At 45.5% G+C, this 20,080-nt stretch overlaps 1 protein-coding gene across 1 annotated transcript in view; it reads right to left on the reverse strand.

Moving 5' to 3' along the window:
- The window catches only part of IMPA2 (inositol monophosphatase 2), a 44,537-nt gene extending 24,679 nt beyond the window's left edge, over positions 1-19,858 (reverse strand). Inside the window, exons 1-2 of the mRNA XM_056521542.1 lie at positions 19,396-19,858; positions 2,484-2,617 (exon numbers count right to left, since the gene is read on the reverse strand). Coding sequence (XP_056377517.1) covers positions 2,484-2,617; positions 19,396-19,554 — 293 coding nt within the window. The 5' untranslated portion in view covers positions 19,555-19,858. The remainder of the gene's footprint in view (positions 1-2,483; positions 2,618-19,395) is intronic.
- Between the last annotated feature and the right edge of the window lie 222 nt (positions 19,859-20,080).

Genomic DNA, 20,080 nt, shown 5'->3' on the forward strand with positions numbered 1-20,080 from the left:
GGCAATACCAAATATGTATATAAAAAAAATAGATCTCTTTTCACTTTTTGGGGTGAAATAGGGAAAATGGGACAATTTACATTTTTTTATTGGGGGAGGGGGTTTTGCTAATTTTTTTTTTTTACACTTTAATAGTCCCCATAGGGGACTATTTATAGCAATCATTCGATTGCTAATACTGTTCAGTGCTATGCATAGGACATAGCACTGATCAGTGTTATCGGCTATCTTCTGCTCTGGTCTGCTCGATCGGAGCAGACCAGAGCAGAAGACCCATGGAAGGCAGCGGAGGCAGGAGAGGGGACCTCCGTCTGCCGTTCTGGATGATCAGACTGCCACGGCAGCGCTGCGGGCGATCTGATCATCCATTTTAGTGACCGCGATGCTGCAGATGCCGTGATCTGTATAGATCACGGCATCTGAGGGGTTAATGGTGGACATCCGCACGATTGCGGATGTCCGCCATTACCAGCAGGTCCCTGGCTGCTATCAGCAGCCGGGACCTGTCGCGCATGACCCGAGCATTGCTCTGATAGGACATAAATGTATGTCCTGGTGAGTTAAGTACCAGCTCACCAGGACGTACATTTACGTCCGGCATCGTTAAGGGGGTGGGTTAAAAAATAAATAAAAATAAAAAAGTAGTATTCCACTGGAGTACCTCTTTAAATCAACCTAAACTGATGGCAGTGCTACTCAGCGCCGGCAGCCCGCAACAAACAAGAGGACAAGGGAGGCAGCGCTTGCGGATGACGCGAGTAGTACCCCGATGGGGACAGCGCAGCGCTGGGCTGATAATTTTGGGGGGGGGACGAGAAATAATGTTATATACCGTGGAACCGCCATAAAGTTACAAAAGTACCGTGATACACACATTTGGTCATACCGCCCAGCTCTAGGAATGGTGAAGATATGAAGTTTATAAAGTTCCTCCCCGGCCACCCCTAAAGTAATGTAGTAATGACATATACTTTACAGCACCCGTCACAACCCGTCGCTTCGGCTGTGGCCCCACCCCGGCGGCTTGATTGACGGTTCGAGTCATCGCTCTGCTCCCTAAGCAGACGGAGCAGAGTGGTGACACATACCATCAATCAAGCAGATGGGGCAGAGCAACAGGTGCTGGCAAGTATAATTTCCCGCCCAGGGGACTACTTGTGGGGCAGCTAGGGGAGGAAACTTTATAACTTCAAATCCTTACCATTCCTGGGGGCAAAAACATCCCCGGGGTATGGTGAGGATACAGATTTTTACCATATATACCGTAACTGGCGTTATACATGGTAAAATCTGATTCACTTACAGTAAATTTAATATAAGGGAAGCAAGTGGTAGTTCAGTGGCACAGAAATTTTGACCCCTCACTTACACCACAGAGTCCCAGACTCTATCCTTGTGATAGATTTTCTCCCTGTCAGGCTGGGGGTAGGAGAGATCACTGTCAAGCTGCATCTCATAAGAGACACTATAAATGTGGTGTTCAGATCTTCTAAATAGCGGTAGGTGGTAGTGCGAGTCAGGGGGTTGTCTAACTTAAATAAGGCAGAAGTTATATGCATAGTGTGTAGAGGGGGTGCAGTACAATTTGAGATAGTCAGTAGTGGGGGTCAATTCTGTATAGCTGTATTTACACCAGGGGTCTCAAACTGGTGGCCTCCCGGATGTTGCAAAACTTCAACTCCCAGCATTCCCAACAGCTATTAGCTGCAGCAAATGGCTGTCTGGGCATGTCCAGGAATGCTGGGAGTTGAAATTTTGCCGCCAGTTTGAGACCCCTGATTTACACAGTAACGCCACTTGGCGTATACGCAGCGTATTTCATGCTGTGCAAAATCTGCAGGAGCAGCAGGAAATACGCTGCGTGTCCCTTGCTCACCATACAGACGGCTTTCCGACGGCAGCCCTATGTGTGCAGTGAGTGTTGGAGGCGGAGCTGCGTGTCACAGTCACGCCGCCACACGGCCCCACCTCAAAAACTCACTGCACACATAGGGCTGCCACCGGAAAGCCATGTGTGTGGTGAGCAAGGGACACGCAGCGTATTTCCCACTATTGCTGCAGATTTTGCAGTGTGAAATATGGTGCATATACACCAAATGGGAACATGCCCTAATACAACAACTTTCTAAATTAAATTGTTTTTTGAGCTAGCAAGAGTCTCTTGTCAACGACCTCAAAATATATTGATTGGAAGTACATGTATAAATACGATCAGGGATTTGTAAGGGTCATATATACAAGCTTTAAAAGGGGGGGGGGGGGAGATTATTAACTTCTGCGTAGAGAAAGAGTGGTGCAGTTACCCATAGCAACCAGACTTTCAGTTTTCAGAGGCCTTTCTTAAAATGAAACAAGCACCGATTGGTTGCTATGGGTAATTGCACATCTTTCTCTACACAGGTTTTGATAAATCTCCCCCTATAGTTATAAAGCTGGCAGCTTGTTTCAGCATTCTGCCCCTTCTTCCCATTTTAATACTTTACCTGTGAGAAGGAAACTTTTCTCTTAGTGCAGAAATAATCAGCTCTTCCACATAATGGTCGGTTTCGGTCACAAGGTCTACCACTGAAGTTTTCGTAGACACCCTTTTCTCTTCTGTGAGGGCTTTTCTGACCACCTGCCAAGAAGATGAGCCTCTGTAATTTACTGCATTTAGCTGATGAACCAAGAATAATTCTTTATTTCTTGCATGCTCTAGCTTGTAGTCTGGGCTCGTAAATATTTCTGCCTTACAATAACCAGGATTTGTACACCAGTGCTTAGTTATGTATTGCTGTACACACTAGAAATGTGTGATTCAACATGGAGAAGTTTCAGAGGTGATGCCCAGGAAACACTTTGTACCACATTGAAATTATACAATATCCAGAGACTGGTCACGAACATCTCCATCATTTTATTCTAAACATTAGAAACCTTCTTTAGCTAATGTGTACGCCGTTATAATAACGTAATAGACAGATATCTAAAAATTAGAGAAGTCTATTTTAGGAACATGTATCCCCTATCAAAAGCATATGGTATAAGTGTCTGGTCATAGGGGGTCCGACAACTGCCCCACGACAGCTGCTTTTGGCTTTCTCTACCATCTCAAGTGGCCACAAACAGGCTGGAGGAGGCTGGGGGGGGGGAAAAAATAAAAAAAAGGGAGGAGATGGGACAACCCCTTTAAGGGCAGCTAGTGCTTGTGATTCTGAATTGCAGGTGGGACCTGGCTTCGCCGCTTTAAACACTGACAAAACCAGGCATAGCCAACAATTATTTGTGAATTGTGAGTGCTAGCCCTGGCCACTAGCACTTGCCAATTTAAGTACACAATTATTTGTGAATCACAAGTCCTGGCTTCATCATAAATGGATTTTATCTGAAGAGGTCTGCCCTAAAAGTAAAATGCCCTCTTTCAGAATTGGAATTGATAAGAGTAGCAAAGCTTCTCTAAAATTTCCATTTGACAGTAATTTTAGAATTGCACATGACCAACACATTTGCCTTGTTACATAATACACTAAAACATCTATCTAGCACAGTATCACTATACCTACTATAAAAAGTGCTACAGGATCATTGTGTAAATCGAATGTGGTCATAGCTGAACTTCGCCTTCTACACAAAAAAAAAATAATAATAATAATAATAATAATAATATATAATAATAATAATTACCTCAAGCAGCTAGGGCCTATAAAAGCCAGCAATGGAGGTTAACACAATGGCAGAAATGATGCAAGAATGTTTGTGAACAAAAATAGCTTCTGACAGGAAGAAACTGAGAATCTGTGTCAACAAGATTTCTAAAAGGAAGATATTTTGCAGCAATGTAATAAAATATTCATTGAGCTTTGCAGGCGTTTTATGTAGGTTTTTTTTTTTTTTTTATTAGGGTGCGTTCACACTACGGAATTCCCGCCGCTGAAATTGTTCCGCGCAAAGAAAGAACATGTTCATTCAGTGGCAGGTGCCAGGCGGAATCTCCGCTCGCGGAATTCAGCGAGCGGAGATTCCGTTGTGTGAACGCACCCTTGGGGAGAGGTGCTGTATATTTTAACCCCTTAACGACACCGGTATTTCTTTATTTTTGCATTTTTGTCTCTCCATGCCTAATAGCCATAATGCTTAAAATTTTCCCTGCTACAAACCCATGAGGACTTGTTTTTTTGCGCCACCAACTGTCCTTTGAAATGACAATTTCCCCACTAAATCTACAGTGAACCAAAAAATAAATTTGTGGGGTGAAATGGGGGGGGGGGGTTGATAATGTAACTTTTGGGGGCTTCAGTTTCTACGCAGTGCACTTTTCAGTAAAAAATACACTTTGTTGTGTAGATCAATATGATTCAGACGATACCACCCTTATCTAGGTTTTATTTTGTTTTACTACTAAAAATTATGACTGTCCGAAAATTAGTATTCCTAAAATGGTCTTCCTCTGACCACTGATTTTTCCATATATGGGACTTTGGGAAACATGCACATATTATCTATATATAAAAGTGTGTGTGGTGTGTGTGTGGTGTGTGTGGTGTGTGTGTGTGTGTGTGTGTGTGTGTGTGTGTTCCACAAAAACGTCCAAACGGCTAAAGATATTAACATGAAACTTGACACACACGTTACTTATATATGTCAACAACAAACATAGGATAGGTGATTTAACCCTTACTCACCCCCATTTGCCAGGGCCGGGCCTTTTGTTTAAAGCCATATGCAAGTCAATGGGAAATATATGTTACTACATAACTTCCAAACGGCTGGAGATATTTCGATAATACTTGGTCACATGTTACTTATATGTCCACTTAACCCCTTAAGGACTCAGGGTTTTTCCGTTTTTGCACTTTCGTTTTTTCCTCCTTACCTTTTAAAAATCATAACCCTTTCAATTTTCCACCTAAAAATCCATATTATGGCTTATTTTTTGCGTCGCCAATTCTACTTTGCAGTGACATTAGTCATTTTACCCAAAAATGCACGGCGAAACGGAAAAAAAAATCATTGTGCGACAAAATCGAAAAAAAAAACGCCATTTTGTAACTTTTGGGGGCTTTCGTTTCTACGCAGTGCATATTTCGGTAAAAATTACACCTTATCTTTATTCTGTAGGTCCATACGGTTAAAATGATACCCTACTTATATAGGTTTGATTTTGTCGCACTTCTGGAAAAAATCATAACTACATGCAGGAAAATTTATACGTTTAAAAATGTCATCTTCCGACCCCTATAACTTTTTTATTTTTTCACGTATGGGGTGGTATGAGGACTCATTTTTTGCGCCGTGATCTGAAGTTTTTATCGGTATGATTTTTGTTTTGATCGGACTTTTTGATCACTTTTTATTCATTTTTTAATGATATAAAAAGTGACCAAAATACGCTTTTTTGGACTTTGGAATTTTTTTGCGCGTACGCCATTGACCGTACGGCTTAATTAATGATATATTTTTATAGTTCGGACATTTACGCACGCGGCGATACCACATATGTTTATTTTTTATTTTTTTTACACTTTTATTTTTTTTATGGGAAAAGGGGGGTGATTCAAACTTTTATTAGGGAAGGGGTTAAATGACCTTTATTAACACTTTTTTTTTACATTTTTTTTGCAGTGTTATAGGTCCCATAGGGACCTATAACACTGCACACACTGATCTCTAATGCTGATCACTGGCGTGTATTAACACGCCTGTGATCAGCATTATCGGCGCTTGACTGCTCCTGCCTGGATTTCAGGCACGGAGCAGCCATTCGTCGATCGGACACCGGGGAGGCAGGTAAGAGCCCTCCCGGTGTCCGATCAGCTGTTCGGGACGCCGCGATTTCACCGCGGCGGTCCCGAACAGCCCGACTGAGCAGCCGGGTCACTTTCACTTTCACTTTAGAAGCGGCGGTCAGCTTTGACCGCCGCTTCTAAAGGGTTAATACCGCACATCGCCGCGATCGGCGATGTGTGGTATTAGCCGCGGGTCCCGGCCGTTGATTAGCGCCGGGACCCACGCGATATGATGCGGGATCGCGGCGCGATCCCGCTTCATATCGCGGGAGACGGCGCAGGACGTAAATATACGTCCTGCGTCGTTAAGGGGTTAAAATATAGGATAGTTCATTTAACCCTTAACTACCCCCATTTGTGAGGGTCAGGGTTTTTGTTTAAAGTCCCATGCAAATCAATGGGAAATGTATGTTCCCATATAACTTCTGTACGGCTGAAGATATTTCAATACCTGGTACACATATTACGGGACGGGATGGGAGGACGGGGTGTGAGGTCGCGGTGTGAATGAAGTCAAACACTTTCTCCTTTGTTGATTTTCCTACCCAACAAGGATGAGGAAGGATGAGGAAGGAAAAACTGGGTAATGCCGGGTACTCAGCTAGTATGTGTGTGTGTATATATATATTTATATTATTATTTTCTACACATATCATTAGCCGTGCAGTTTAACCAACATTATATTTTAATAGTTCGGACACTGACAAATGCCACAATACTAAATATGTTTACCGTATATACTCGAGTATAAGCCGAGTTTTTCAGCACGATTTTTCGTGCTGAAAACACCCCCCTCGGCTTATACTCGAGTGAACTCCCCCACCCGCAGTGGTCTTCAACCTGCGGACCTCCAGAGGTTTCAAAACTACAACTCCCAGCAAGCCCGGGCAGCCATCGGCTGTCCGGGCTTGCTGGGAGTTGTAGTTTTGAAACCTCCGGAGGTCCGCAGGATGAAGACCACTGCGGCCTTCAACATCATCCAGCCCCCTCTCACCCCCTTTAGTTCTGAGTACTCACCTCCGCTCGGCGCTGGTCCGGTCCTGCAGGACTGTCCGGTGAGGAGGTGGTCCGGTGGGATACTGGTTCCGGGCTGCTATCTTCACCGGGGAGGCCTCTTCTAAGCGCTTCGGGCCCGGCCTCAGAATAGTCACGTTGCCGTGACAACGACGCAGAGGTACGTTCATTGCCAACGTACTTCTGCGTCATTGTCAAGGCAACGCCTCTATTCCGGGCCGGAAGCGCGGAGAAGAGGCGCCCCCGCTGAAGATAGCAGCCCGGACCACCTCCTCACCGGACAGCCCTGCAGGACCGGACCAGCGCCGAGCGGAGGTGAGTACTCAGAACTAAAGGGGGTGAGAGGGGGCTGGATGATGTTGAAGGCCGCAGTGGTCTTCAACCTGCGGACCTCCGGAGGTTTCAAAACTACAACTCCCAGCAAGCCCGGACAGCCGATGGCTGCCCGGGCTTGCTGGGAGTTGTAGTTTTGAAACCTCTGGAGGTCCGCAGGTTGAAGACCACTGAGGGCGAATGATGAGAAGAGGATGATGAAGGGGGGGTGTGGGGATGATGAAGGGGGGTGGGGATGATGAAGGGGGGGTGTGGGATGATTACAAGGGGATGATGAAGGGGGGATGTGCGGGATGATAAGGGGATGATGAAGGGGGGATGTGCGGGATGATAAGGGGATGATGAAGGGGGGATGTGCGGGATGATAAGGGGATGATGAAGGGGGATGTGTGGGATGATGACAAGGGGATGATGAAGGGGGGGATGTGTGGGATGATAAGGGGGGATGTGTGGGATGATGACAAGGGGATGATGATGAGGATGTTAATGACGGGTCTGGATGATGACGGGGGGGGGGGGGGGGATGAGGTATTTCCCACCCTAGGCTTATACTCGAGTCAATAACTTTTCCTGGGATTTTGGGTTGAAATTAGGGGTCTCGGCTTATACTCGAGTATATACGGTAGTTTTGTTTACATAATTTTATTTAAAGAAAAAAAAAATGGGTAAAGGGGGGCGTTTCAAACTTTTATTAGGGAAGGGGTTAATTCAGGTTTAAGAAGACTTTTTTTTTTTTAACCTTTTTTCAATTACATGCAATCTTTAGATTGCGAACACTGTCCAATGCTGTGTTTACAGTGCTCCATTGCTCCAGGCTGTCCTGGCTTTCAGCAGCATTGAACGCTGATTGAACAGCAAGGAGAAAGGTAAGGGCCCTCCTGCCGTCCTCTCATTGCGGCGGTCCTGATCAGCACCCTGAGCTAACCGGCATGCATTTTTACGGCTTTTAGATGCCACGGTCAACTAAAATAGCGGCATCTAAAGGGTTAATATCTGACATCAGCCTGACTGGTGATGTCCTGCATTAGCCATGATTCCCAGTTACTGACAGCAACCAGGACTCAAGGTGTATGAAGCATGCTCACCTTCTATGCACGTTTCATATGCGGGAACTGGAACAAAACATGCATGTACATCCTGTGTCCTTAATGGGGTTAAAAATACCAACTTCTTAGATGCATTTCTAAGCAATGTCACAAAATAAGGCCGTGTGAACGAAGTCTTAAGTGAATGTTCTAAAGCTGAGGAAAACTGTAAAGGCGAATGGTCTAGCATCCTAAAGCAGAGTCTTTGTCAGCTGGAGTCCAGTGTAATCTGCATTTTCATTGTGACCTTCACTTCCTGGAGGACAACTGCTCTTCACATTCAATGCATATCACTACCGTGGCAGCAGTACACGTGCTACAGAATCCCGTATATAGGTCAGATTGTAATAAAACCCATCAAAACCAAGATAGGAATAGCCCTGTGCTCCATTTCTCCCATGCCAGCATCCATTAACATGCAGCACTCATAACTAAGCAATTACACTTTCATGGCTTCTTAGTATGCGATTGTATCAGCTGACACTAAAATACCTCCACAAGCACCCCATACATACAAAATTCATATCAAATATTGTGTCTCTGGATTTAAACACATAAAATATAATCACTGAACAGACTGCAGCAAATGCACATGCAGTGTAAGCTCTTGAAACAGCTGATCAGTGGGGGGGGGGGGGGGGTGCTTGGAGTGGAACCCTGCCGAACAAATATTGATAACTTACTATAGGACATCCATTTTTCAAAGCTGAATAGCCCTTTAACCCCTTAAGGACAATGGACGTACTCCTACGCCCCCATTTCCGAGTCCTTAAGGACCGAGGACGTAGGAGTACGTCCTGTCCTTTCCCGGCCCCCCGCCGCTAGCCGGAGGGGAGCCGGTGCCCGATGCCTGCTGAAATCGTTCAGCAGGCATCCCGGCATATCGCCCAGGGGGGTCATTATGTCCCCCCATGTCGGCGATGGCTGCAGATCGCTGGACAATTCAGTCCAGCGATCTGCGGCGATTCCGGGTCAATCGGGTCTCCAGTGACCCGGAATTACTGGCTGATCGGGGCCGTCAGAGACGGTCCCGAACAGCCAGAGCCTGCAGGGGTGAGGTGGCACTGGTGCCACCTCACGATCGCCCTGATTCGTCGGCCGGATTACCGGCCGACCAATCAGGGTGCCTGCTGCGGGTGTCACTCCCGCACCCGCTCCGCCCCTCTTCCGGAGGACGTGAGCGGGTGCGGGACGTGCACCCCTGGTGCTGGGGACCCCGATCCCCGGCGTTAATGTTGGGATCGGGGCCCCAGGAGCGACGACGGCGGCGGCGGGACTGACCTGTGCGGCGATCAAGCAGCAGCAGGTGGTGAGTGACAGCCTCCTGCTGTTGCTTAGCAACAGCTCCCAGCATGCAAAAAGGGCATGCTGGGAGCTGTATTTATGCAACAGGAGGAGGCAGACCACCACAACTCCCAGCATGCACTTATGGGCATGCTGGGACTTATGGTTTTGCAACAGCTGGAGGCACATTCTTTCTATGGAAAAGTGTACCTTCAGCTGTTGTGTAACTACAACTCCCAGCTTGCACAAACAGCTTAAGTGCATGCTGGGAGTTGTAGTGGTGCATCTGCTGGTTGCATAACTACAACTCCCAGCATGCCCGTTGGCTGTCGGTGACTGCTGAGAGTTGTAGTTTTGCAACAGTTGAAGGCATACTGAGTTAAGTAGCAAACCAGTGTGTCTCCAGCTGTTGCATAACTACAATCCCCAGCATCCCCAGCCAAAGTAGTATGCCTCCCGCTGTTGCATAACTACAACACCCAGCATGCCCTTCCGCTGTCCGTACATGCTGGGGGTTGTAGCTTTTGCAACAGCTGAAGGCACACTGGTTGCAAAACACTGAGTTTGTTGCCAAACTCTGTGTTTCACAACCTGTGTGTCTCCTGCTGTTGCAAAACTACAACTCCCAGCATGCACTGATAGACAGTACATGCTGGGAGTTGTAGTTTTGCAACAGCTGGATGTTCCCCCCCAATGTGAATGTACAGGGTACACTCACATGGGCGGAGGATTACAGTAAGTATCCGGCTGCAAGTTTGAGCTGCAGCAAATTTTCTGCTGCAGCTCAAGCTGCCAGCGAGAAACTACTGTGAACCCCCCGCCCATGTGACTGTACCCTAAAAACACTACACTACACTAACACAAAATAAAATAAAAAGTAAAAAAACACTACATTTACACATACCCCTACAATAAAAATGAAAAACGTCTGGTACGCCACCGTTTCCAAAACGGAGCCTCCAGCTGTTGCAAAACTACAACTCCCAGCATGCACTTATAGACCCTACATGCTGGGAGTTGTAGTTTTGCAACAGCTGGATGTTCCCCCCCCCCCCCAATGTGAACGTACAGGGTACACTCACATGGGCGGAGGATTACAGTAAGTATCCGGCTGCAAGTTTGAGCTGAGGCAAATTTTCTGCCGCTGCTCAAACTGCCAGCGAGAAACTACTGTGAACCCCCCGCCTGTGCGACTGTACCCTAAAAACACTACTCTACACTAACACAAAATAAAATAAAAAGTAAAAAACATATACACATACCCCTACACAGCCCCCCTCCCCAATAAAAATGAAAAAAGTCTGGTACGCCACTGTTTCCAAAACGGAGCCTCCAGCTGTTGCAAAACAACTACTCCCAGTATTACCAGACAGCCACTGACTGTCCAGGCATGCTGGGACTTTTACAACAGCTGGAGGCACCCTATTTGGGAATCACTGGCGTAGAATACCCCTATGTCCACCCCTATGCAAGTCCCTAATTCAGGCCTCAAATGCGCTCTCACTTTGGAGCCCTGTTGTATTTCAAGGCAACAGTTTAGGGTCACATATGGGGTATCGCCGTACTCGGGAGAAATTGTGTTACAAATTTTGGGGGGTATTTTCTGCTATTATCCTTTTTAAAAATGTAACATTTTTGGGAAACAAGCATTTTAGGTATGCAAAAGTTGTGAATCACCTGTGGGGTATTAAGGTTCACATTACCCCTTGTTACGTTCCCCGAGGGGTCTAGTTTCCAAAATAGTATGCCATGTGTTTTTTTTTTTTGCTGTTCTGGCACCATAGGGGCTTCCTAAATGCGGCATGCCCCCAGAGCAAAATTTGCTTTCAAAAAGCCAAATGTGACTCCTTCTCTTCTGAGACCTGTAGTGCGCCAGCAGAGCACTTTTCACCCCCATATGGGGTGTTTTCTGAATCGGGAGAAATTGTGTTACAAATTTTGGGGGGTATTTTCTGCTATTATCCTTTTTAAAAATGTAAAATTTTTGGGAAACCTAGCATTTTAGGTAAAACATTTTTTTTTTTTTTTTTTTTTTTTTTTTTTACATATGCAAAAGTCGTGAATCACCTGTGGGGTATTAAGGTTCACTTTACCCCTTGTTACGTTCCCTGAGGGGTCTAGTTTCCAAAATGGTGTGCCATGTGTTTTTTTTTTGCTGTCCTGGCACCATAGAGGCTTCCTAAAGGTGACATGCCCCCCAAAAACCATTTGTCGCTCCTTCCCTTCTGAGCCCTCTACTGTGCCCGCCGAACAATTAACATAGACATATGAGGTATGTGCTTACTCGAGAGAAATTGGGTTTCAAATACAAGTAAAAATTTTTGCCTTTTTACCCCTTGCAAAAATTAAAAAATTGGGTCTACAAGAACATGCGAGTGTAAAAAATGAAGATTGTGAATTTTCTCCTTCACTTTTCTGCTATTCCTGTGAAACACCTAAAGGGTTAATACACTTATTGAATGTCATTTTGAATACTTTGGGGGGTGTAGTTTTTATAATGGGGTCATTTATGGGGTATTTCTAATATGAAGACCCTTCAAATCCACTTCAAACCTGAACTGGTCCATGAAAAATAGCGAGTTTGAAAATTTTGTGAAAAATTTCCAAATTGCTGCTGAACTTTGAAGCCCTCTGGTGTCTTCCAAAAGTAAAAACTCATAAATTTTATGATGCAAACATAAAGTAGACATATTGTATATGTGAACCCCAAAAAAATATATTTTGAATATCCATTTTCCTTACAAGCAGAGAGCTTCAAAGTTAGAAAAATGCAAAATTTTCAATTTTTTCATCAAATTTTGGGATTTTTCACCAAGAAAGGATGCAAGTTACCACAAAATTTTACCACTAAGTTAAAGTAGAATATGTCACGAAAAAACAATCTCAGAACCAGAATGATAACTAAAAGCATTCCAGAGTTATTAATGTTTAAAGTGACAGTGGTCAGAATTGCAAAAAACGCTCTGGTCCTTAAGGTGTAAAATGGCCTGGTCCTTAAGGAGTTAAGGGTCTATTCACAACTGTAGATTTCATAAGTGTGGATCCGTTTCCCATGAAATGTCAGCAAATTACAGTGAACAGTGAATAAGAGGTGAGGGAGGGCAAGTTTCTCTGATAAGATGCAATAAATTATTTTTTTATGAACCTTTTCTATTTGCTTATGCAACACTATTTACTGAAACCAGAGTAAACATGTAAAGCAGTGATATGTTAAAATAAATAAATAAATGCTGAAACATCTGCTCATGTATGTAAAACATGTCAAGTGAATAACACTGCTCATGTACTTCAGCTATGTTCACATGAGATTACATTTTGCGCCAAGACGACCAAGTCTGAGACTATAGCGTTTAATCTATGGATTTGGCGTATGTCCCATACACCTGCATTGAACATCTGCAAAATTTAAGCAAATATCCTGCAGCCCGAGCTACCACTGGAGTTCTGCTTTAAATTCTTTAGGACCCCGAAAGTACCTGTATGCCCAGGCTGCCTGGTACTTGACAAGGGCCACATGTTCTGGCTGCATTCGTGGCATCAGAAGTATAAGGAGGGCATATAGAGACTCATCAGACAACCAGCAGTGCAATTGTGGGGGTCAGATGCGTAAAGATGGGAGCCGGAGCACCACTCACCTGCTTCCGGCTGGCTCCAGTTATGTTCTATGGTTGACCAGAAAATTAGATCACAGATAACACTGATTAGTGCCATGCTTATGTTTAGCACTGATCAGTAGTAGCAACCAAAAGATTGCAATAAGTAGCCGCCCCCCCCCTTTTATTTATTTATATTTTTTTAAGCCCCTCCACCAATTCAAAATTAAATCCCCTTTAAATCCACAAATAAAAACATATTTAATAAGTGACACAAGTAGGAATGTCCAAACTATCAAAAAAATACGGTTTAATGGGTACTCCGGTGGAAAATATTTTTTTTCATATCAACTTGCTCCAAAAAGTTCAACTGATTTCTCAATTACTTCTATTAAATAAGTTTAGCACTCATAAGGAAAAGAAGTAAGTTATAGGGGGTCCGAATGGGGCAATTTTAACATATGTAAAAGTTTTTTTTTTAAACTAGTACAATCATAGAAAAGCTATGTAAAAATGGGTATCATTTTAATCATATCAACCCAGAGAATAAAGAGAACATTTCAGTTCTACTGTAAAGTGCCCTGTAAAAAAATCTAATCTCCTCAAGTTGCAAAATTGCAGTCTGTTTTCAAGATTTTAGTTATTCCATATCTTCTTCTGATTTTGTCCTACATATTTTCTTCTGGCATCATAATACATTATATAATAAAATAAAGTGCACAATGGAAAGTACAGCATTTCCCACAAAAAATAAACCCCCGGTTTGGCCGATATTCACGATTTTGGACGTTATCGGCAATTACCTTACAGATTTGCCAATAATGCCCCGCAGCGGCAGTGGTGGTTAGACTCAGGAGGACCACAGGACAGGCAGAGTGAGAAGCGGGTGGCGGCAGCGGTCTCTGGCCCCGCAGAAGCTGCTGCAGTTCATTGATTTAAAGCGCCCGCTTTAAATCATTGATCTGCAGCGGCTTCTGCGGGGCCGGGGGGGCAATAGTCGATAACTTATACCGGAATATCAGTATAAGTTATCGGCCTCAAAGTTCACAGCTAATCGGTATTGGCGTATAAAAAAAAAAAAAAAAAAAAAAAACAATTTCGGTCTATCCCTACCTAATACTACTCAGTGGGAATTTTTTTATTTTATTTTATGGGTCTTAAGAGGGTGAGGAGGAAGAAAATGTAAGCAAAATGAAAGGGTCATGAAAGGGTTAAGGAGTTAAGCAGTGGCAAGTCCAAGGGCAGACCACAACTGTTGGTGAATTGTAAGGCTACTTTCACACTATTGAATTCTCCATTTTAAAGATCCGTTATAATGACCCGTTGACGAAACCATTAACCCCTTAAGGACACATGACGTACTGGAACGTCATGTGTCCACTCCCGATCTATAACGCGGGGCCACGGCGTGGCCCCGCGTCATAGCGGGTCGGGCCCGGCCTCTAACAACGGCCGGGACCCGTGGCTAATAGCGCGCGGCATTGATCGCTGTGCCGCGCGCTATTAACCCTTTAGACGCGGCGTTCAAAGTTGAACGCCGCGTCTAAAGTGAAACCGAAAGCATCCCGGCTAGCTCAGTGGGCTGTTCGGGATAGCCGCGGTGAAATCGCGGCATCCCGAACAGCTGACAGGACAGCGGGAGGGCCCCTACCTGCCTCCTCGCTGTCCGATCGCCGAATGACTGCTCAGTGCCTGAGATCCAGGCCTGAGCAGTCATCCGGCAGAATCGTTGATCACTGGTTTCTTATGAGAAACCAGTGATCAACATAGAAGATCAGTGTGTGCAGTGTTATAGGTCCCTATGGGACCTATAACACTGCAAAAAAAAAGTGAAAAAAAAAAGTGAATAAAGATCATTTAACTCCTCCCCTATTAAAAGTTTGAATCACCCCCCTTTTCCAATAAAAAAAAAAACACAGTGTAAATAAAAATAAAAATAAACATATGTGGTATCACCGCGTGCGGAAATGTCCGAATTATAAAAATATATCATTAATTAAACCGCTCGGTCAATGGCGTGCACGCAAAAAAATTCCAAAGTCCAAAATAGTGCATTTTTGGTCACTTTTTATATCATTTAAAAATGAATAAAAAGTGATCAATAAGTCCTATCAATGCAAAAATGGTACCGTTAAAAACTTCAGATCACGGCGCAAAAAATGAGCCCTCATACCGCCCCATACACGGAAAAATAAAAAAGTTATAGGGGTCAGAAGATGACAATTTTAAACGTATTAATTTTCCTGCATGTAGTTATGATTTTTTCCAGAAGTCCGACAAAATCAAACCTATATAAGTAGGGTATCATTTTAATCGTATGGACCTACAGAATACATATCAGGTGTCATTTTTACCGAAAAATGTACTACGTAGAAACGGAAGCCCCCAAAAGTTACAAAACAGCGTTTTTTTTTTCAATTTTGTCGCACAATGATTTTTTTTCCCGCTTCACCATAGATTTTTGGGCAAAATGACTGACGTCATTACAAAGTAGAATTGGTGGCGCAAAAAATAAGCCATCATATGGATTTTTAGGTGTAAATTTGAAAGAGTTATGATTTTTTAAAGGCAAGGAGCAAAAAACGAAAATGCAAAAACGGAAAAACCTCCGGTCCTTAAGGGGTTAAAGGGTTACTCCGCTCCCCAGCGTCCAGAACATTGTGTGCAGGCTTCAGTGTTCACACCCGCCCCCTCGTTACGTCATGTCCTGTAACATGTCCTGTCTCGCCCCCTTCCCATAGACTTTCATTGATGGGGCAGGCTGTGACATCACGAGGGGGCAGGCCCGAACACGGAAGCCCGCACACAGCGTCCAGGAACTCCATGTTCTGGTGTGAGGTGGAATTTTGTGGATGCTGGGGAGCAGAGTAACCCTTTAAAAATGTCTGTTACAAAATCCCATTATAGTCTATGGGATTTTTACATTGTGAATTCGGGTAGAAAAGCAGACATAGCGCACATCTACAATCTTGTATAATGATCTGATTGCTTCTCAGCATAATATCAAAAACTAACAGGTTGTTAGTATACGTTTTTGATCAAAAAGTACAAGCCCACTCGCCACGTCAAGGCCACCTATTTAGAGTGGGTCCCTAAAGTCCCTAGCATAAACCCACTGGCAGAGCGGCCCCAATGCCACTCAAACCAGTCTATGGGCCGCCCCTCCCCGCAGACACGGCGCCACGGTAGCAACGGACACCGCACAGCACCACACCAGTGTGAACAAGGTGTAATGGCTCACTTACCATGCTCTCCCAGTCAGACTGGGAGGCTGCTAGGAAAGAAATGACCCGTGTGTAGCTAACTACTACTTAGATAGGGTTGGGCTGAGGGGGTGGGGAAGAGTGCAGCACATGTTCAAACAAAAAAAAAAAAAAAAAGGAGGGGATAGAAAACACAGTGTGAATTCGGGTAGAAAACAGACATGGTACACATCTACAATCTTGTATAATGATCTGATTGCTTCTCAGCATAATATCAAAAACTAACAGGTTGTTAGTATACATTTTTGATCAAATAGGTGGCCTTGACGTGGCGAGTGGGCTTGTACTTTTTGATCAAAAATGTATACTAACAACCTGTTAGTTTTTGATATTATGCCGAGAAGCAACCAGATCATTATAAAAGATTGTGGATGTGCACCATGTCTGTTTTCTACACGAATTCACAGATTTTTACATTACCCGTTTTAACCAGTCATAGCCCGTTATTAATAACTTATGTTATTTTGTGATGGGAGAGGTAAAAGAAGAAATAGTGCATGTACTATTTCTCCCGTTACCTCTCCCATCACAAAATAACATCCGTTATTAATAACAGGCTATGACAGGTTAAAATGGGTAATTAAAAAATCCCATAGATTATAATGGGATTTTGTAACGGTTTTGTTAACGGGTCATTATAACGGATCTTTAAAACAGAGAATTCTATAGTGTGAAAGCAGCCTAAGCCCTAGTGGCCACGACCGGTAGTGCAATGTGTAAGAGCAATGCTACAGTATTGTTAGGGCTCGTTCACATTGCCGTCAGGCTCCGTTGTACGGAGCTGTGTCAGAATGACAGGAGTTTATCCACAGCGGACCTCATTTAAGTCAATAGGATCAGTCGGGAGTCCATTGTGCTCCGACCCCTTTTTCGGCCGTTCGGCACAACAAAAAGGGCTGAACATGCCCTTAACAGGACGGAGCACCACCACAATATGAACATAGCCTTAGTTGGCAGTGCAAGTCCATTTGTAAACAGGGGAATGTGCTGCTAAAAATTATGGAGAGGACTGGTCACATGAACAGGGATCATCTGAATGGATGTTCATTTCCTATTATTGGTACCTCTAAGGCTTATTTCACACTGCCGTTAGCACACGGTAGTGTGACGGCCATCTGGGCAGCCCGGGGAAATAGCGGGAGAAAAATTACTGCTTGTGTCTTTTTCTCCTGCTATTCCAGTTAAAATATAATGGGTCCCGGCGGCCCCCAAAATAGTAATTGGGAGCTGCCAGTGCATTGCCATAGAATGAGATTTGCCATAGAATGAGATGCTCCGCCTCCATCACATCCTATTGGCTCACACTTGTCACGTGACATTTAACAGTCATGCATCGACACGCACAGCAGTCTCAGTTTGGCTATCACAGGGAGAGGATCTCTTCTCCCTCTCATAGCTGAAGCTGCACGGAGCTCTCATGGCCTCAGTGGCCCGACAGAAGCTCACAGCTCATACGGCTGGCTCGTATACATTTACTCTATTATTACATGTACTGTTGATCCACAGCGCTATTGGGATCCCTATGCCCGATGGCGCTGTCATCAGCGTGCGTCCCTGCGAGCGCCCCACGCCCGCAGCTCTACTCCCCGTCCACCGCAGCTCTACTCCCGTCCCCGTTAACGCTCCGGGAGCGATCCAATCCACAGCGCTATCGGGATCCCTATGCCCGATGGCGCTGTCATCAGTGTGCCTCCCCGCGAGCGCCCCACGCCCGCAACTCTACTCCCCGTCTCCCGTTAACGCTCAGGGAGCGGGGAACAGAAAGTAGAGCATCGGGCGCAGGTAAAGTAGTACTGCGCATGCGCAGCACTACGCAAATAACTTTACCTGCGCCCGATGCTCTACTTTCTGTTCCCCGCTCCCTGAGCGTTAACGGGGGACGGGGAGTAGAGCTGCGGGTGTGGGGCGCTCGCGGGGAGGCACACTGATGACAGCGCCATCGGGCATAGGGATCCCGATAGCGCTGTGGATCAACAGTACATGTAATAATAGAGTAAATGTATATGACCCAGCCGTATGAGCTGTGCGCTTCTGTCGGGCCACAGAGGCCATGAGAGCTCCGTGCAGCTTCAGCTATGAGAGGGAGAGGAGATCCTCTCCCTGTGATAGCCAAACTGAGACTGCTGTGCGCGTCGATGCGTGACGGTTAAATATGTCACGTGACAAGTGTGAGCCAATAGGATGTGATGGAGGCGGAGCATCTCATTGTATGGCAATGCACCGGGACCAGTTGTTGCATGTTGCTCACTGTCACAAGAACGCCAGTTTAACACACCACACTAAAGGCTCGACAGGAAGCAATGGCAGTTTTTTTGTCACTTCAACGTTCGTTCTTGTGACGGGGAGCAACGGGTCCCAGTGGCTCCCATTTACTATTATACTATTATGGTGGCCACCGGGACCAGTTTTTTTTTTTTTTTTTTTTTTTTTTTTTTTAAACACAGGAATTGCAGGGGGAAAAGCTCTTGCAGCTATTTTTCTCTCCCGGCAGTGTGAAAGTAGCCTACAGCAGTGTTTTCCAACCTGTGTGCCTCCAGCTGTTGCAAAACTACAACTCCTAGCATGCCTGGCTGTGGGATGAAGCAATTGAAAAGGCCATAAGAACAGAAATGACTGGGGACATGGCCTTACAGCGGCCTCACAACCAACTAGTTTAGGATGAATTCACACGCAGCAGATGTTGCAGTAACTTTTGAGCCTCGTCCATTGCCATGAAGGGGTCAGCAGGAATCCAGGCACTATACAAGCTCCTGTAGACGGATGAAGGAAGGAAGCCTGCTGTCGGGGCAGACATGTCTGCAAGAAATCCGTCACGTGTGAATAGACCTCCAGTTTTGCAGCGATATTTCCTAACATGGACACAATGCAGGCTACCATGACAACCCTTCCTGGCCTGACCTTCACACAGTAATCCCCAGCATACCCCTCAGTAATGCCTGGGCAGGCGGTGATGTATAGGAGGAGGTTCTGGGAGGACATGTCGGTGATGACAATTGTCACGTATTCACACACAGGTAACCTGCGGGATGATGGGTGCAGTAGTCCGCCATATGCTCACCTGGCCGGCCCTGAGCGCCAGCTGTACGGCGGTGTCCATGCACTCCTTCCAAGGGTCCCCAGCGCTGTGCGGCCCCTCACAACACCTCTGCTCCCCCGCCAGTGAACACCGAGCCCCGTCTCCGGGCAGCCTACTCCCGGCTCCTTCACACGGCTTCATGGCTCCTTCCCTCCGTATGGCCGCTCCGAACACTGCGGTGTAATGGCAGCCGGTACGGCAGTGCTATAAGCCCGCAGCCCGCTCGTCTACAGCCCGGTGTAGTGTGCCTGGAGGAGCTCGGCGTTCTGCCTTATTATGAGCCTCTCCTCCCCCTCTAGATGCTGCGCTCCTCATCAGCAGCAGCAGCGCCCCCTCCTCCCGCCTGTGTTATGTCTCTTGTGTCCGCACTAGAGCAGCGCCCCCTAGCTTCTCTCCCAGGGTCATAGATTGGTCATCGGAGGGCTAGTCTCTTATTAACATGGAGCTAATGAAGTTATGCGCAGCCAATCAGACTTCTGCTTCATTTTTTTTAGAAAGTGAAAGGAGTGATCTGATTGGTCGCTCTGGATAACTGCATGACTTTACCACTGTAAATTATATAGCTGGGCTGTCTTATGTTCTGCTCTGTGATTGGTTATGGGCAGGGCTGCATTTCCCATTAGGGACTGTTCCTAGGGTGGCAGTGTTAAAGGGGTACTCCCGTGGA

This window comes from Hyla sarda, chromosome 5 (assembly GCF_029499605.1).
Source record: "Hyla sarda isolate aHylSar1 chromosome 5, aHylSar1.hap1, whole genome shotgun sequence".
Lineage (NCBI taxonomy): Eukaryota > Metazoa > Chordata > Amphibia > Anura > Hylidae > Hyla > Hyla sarda.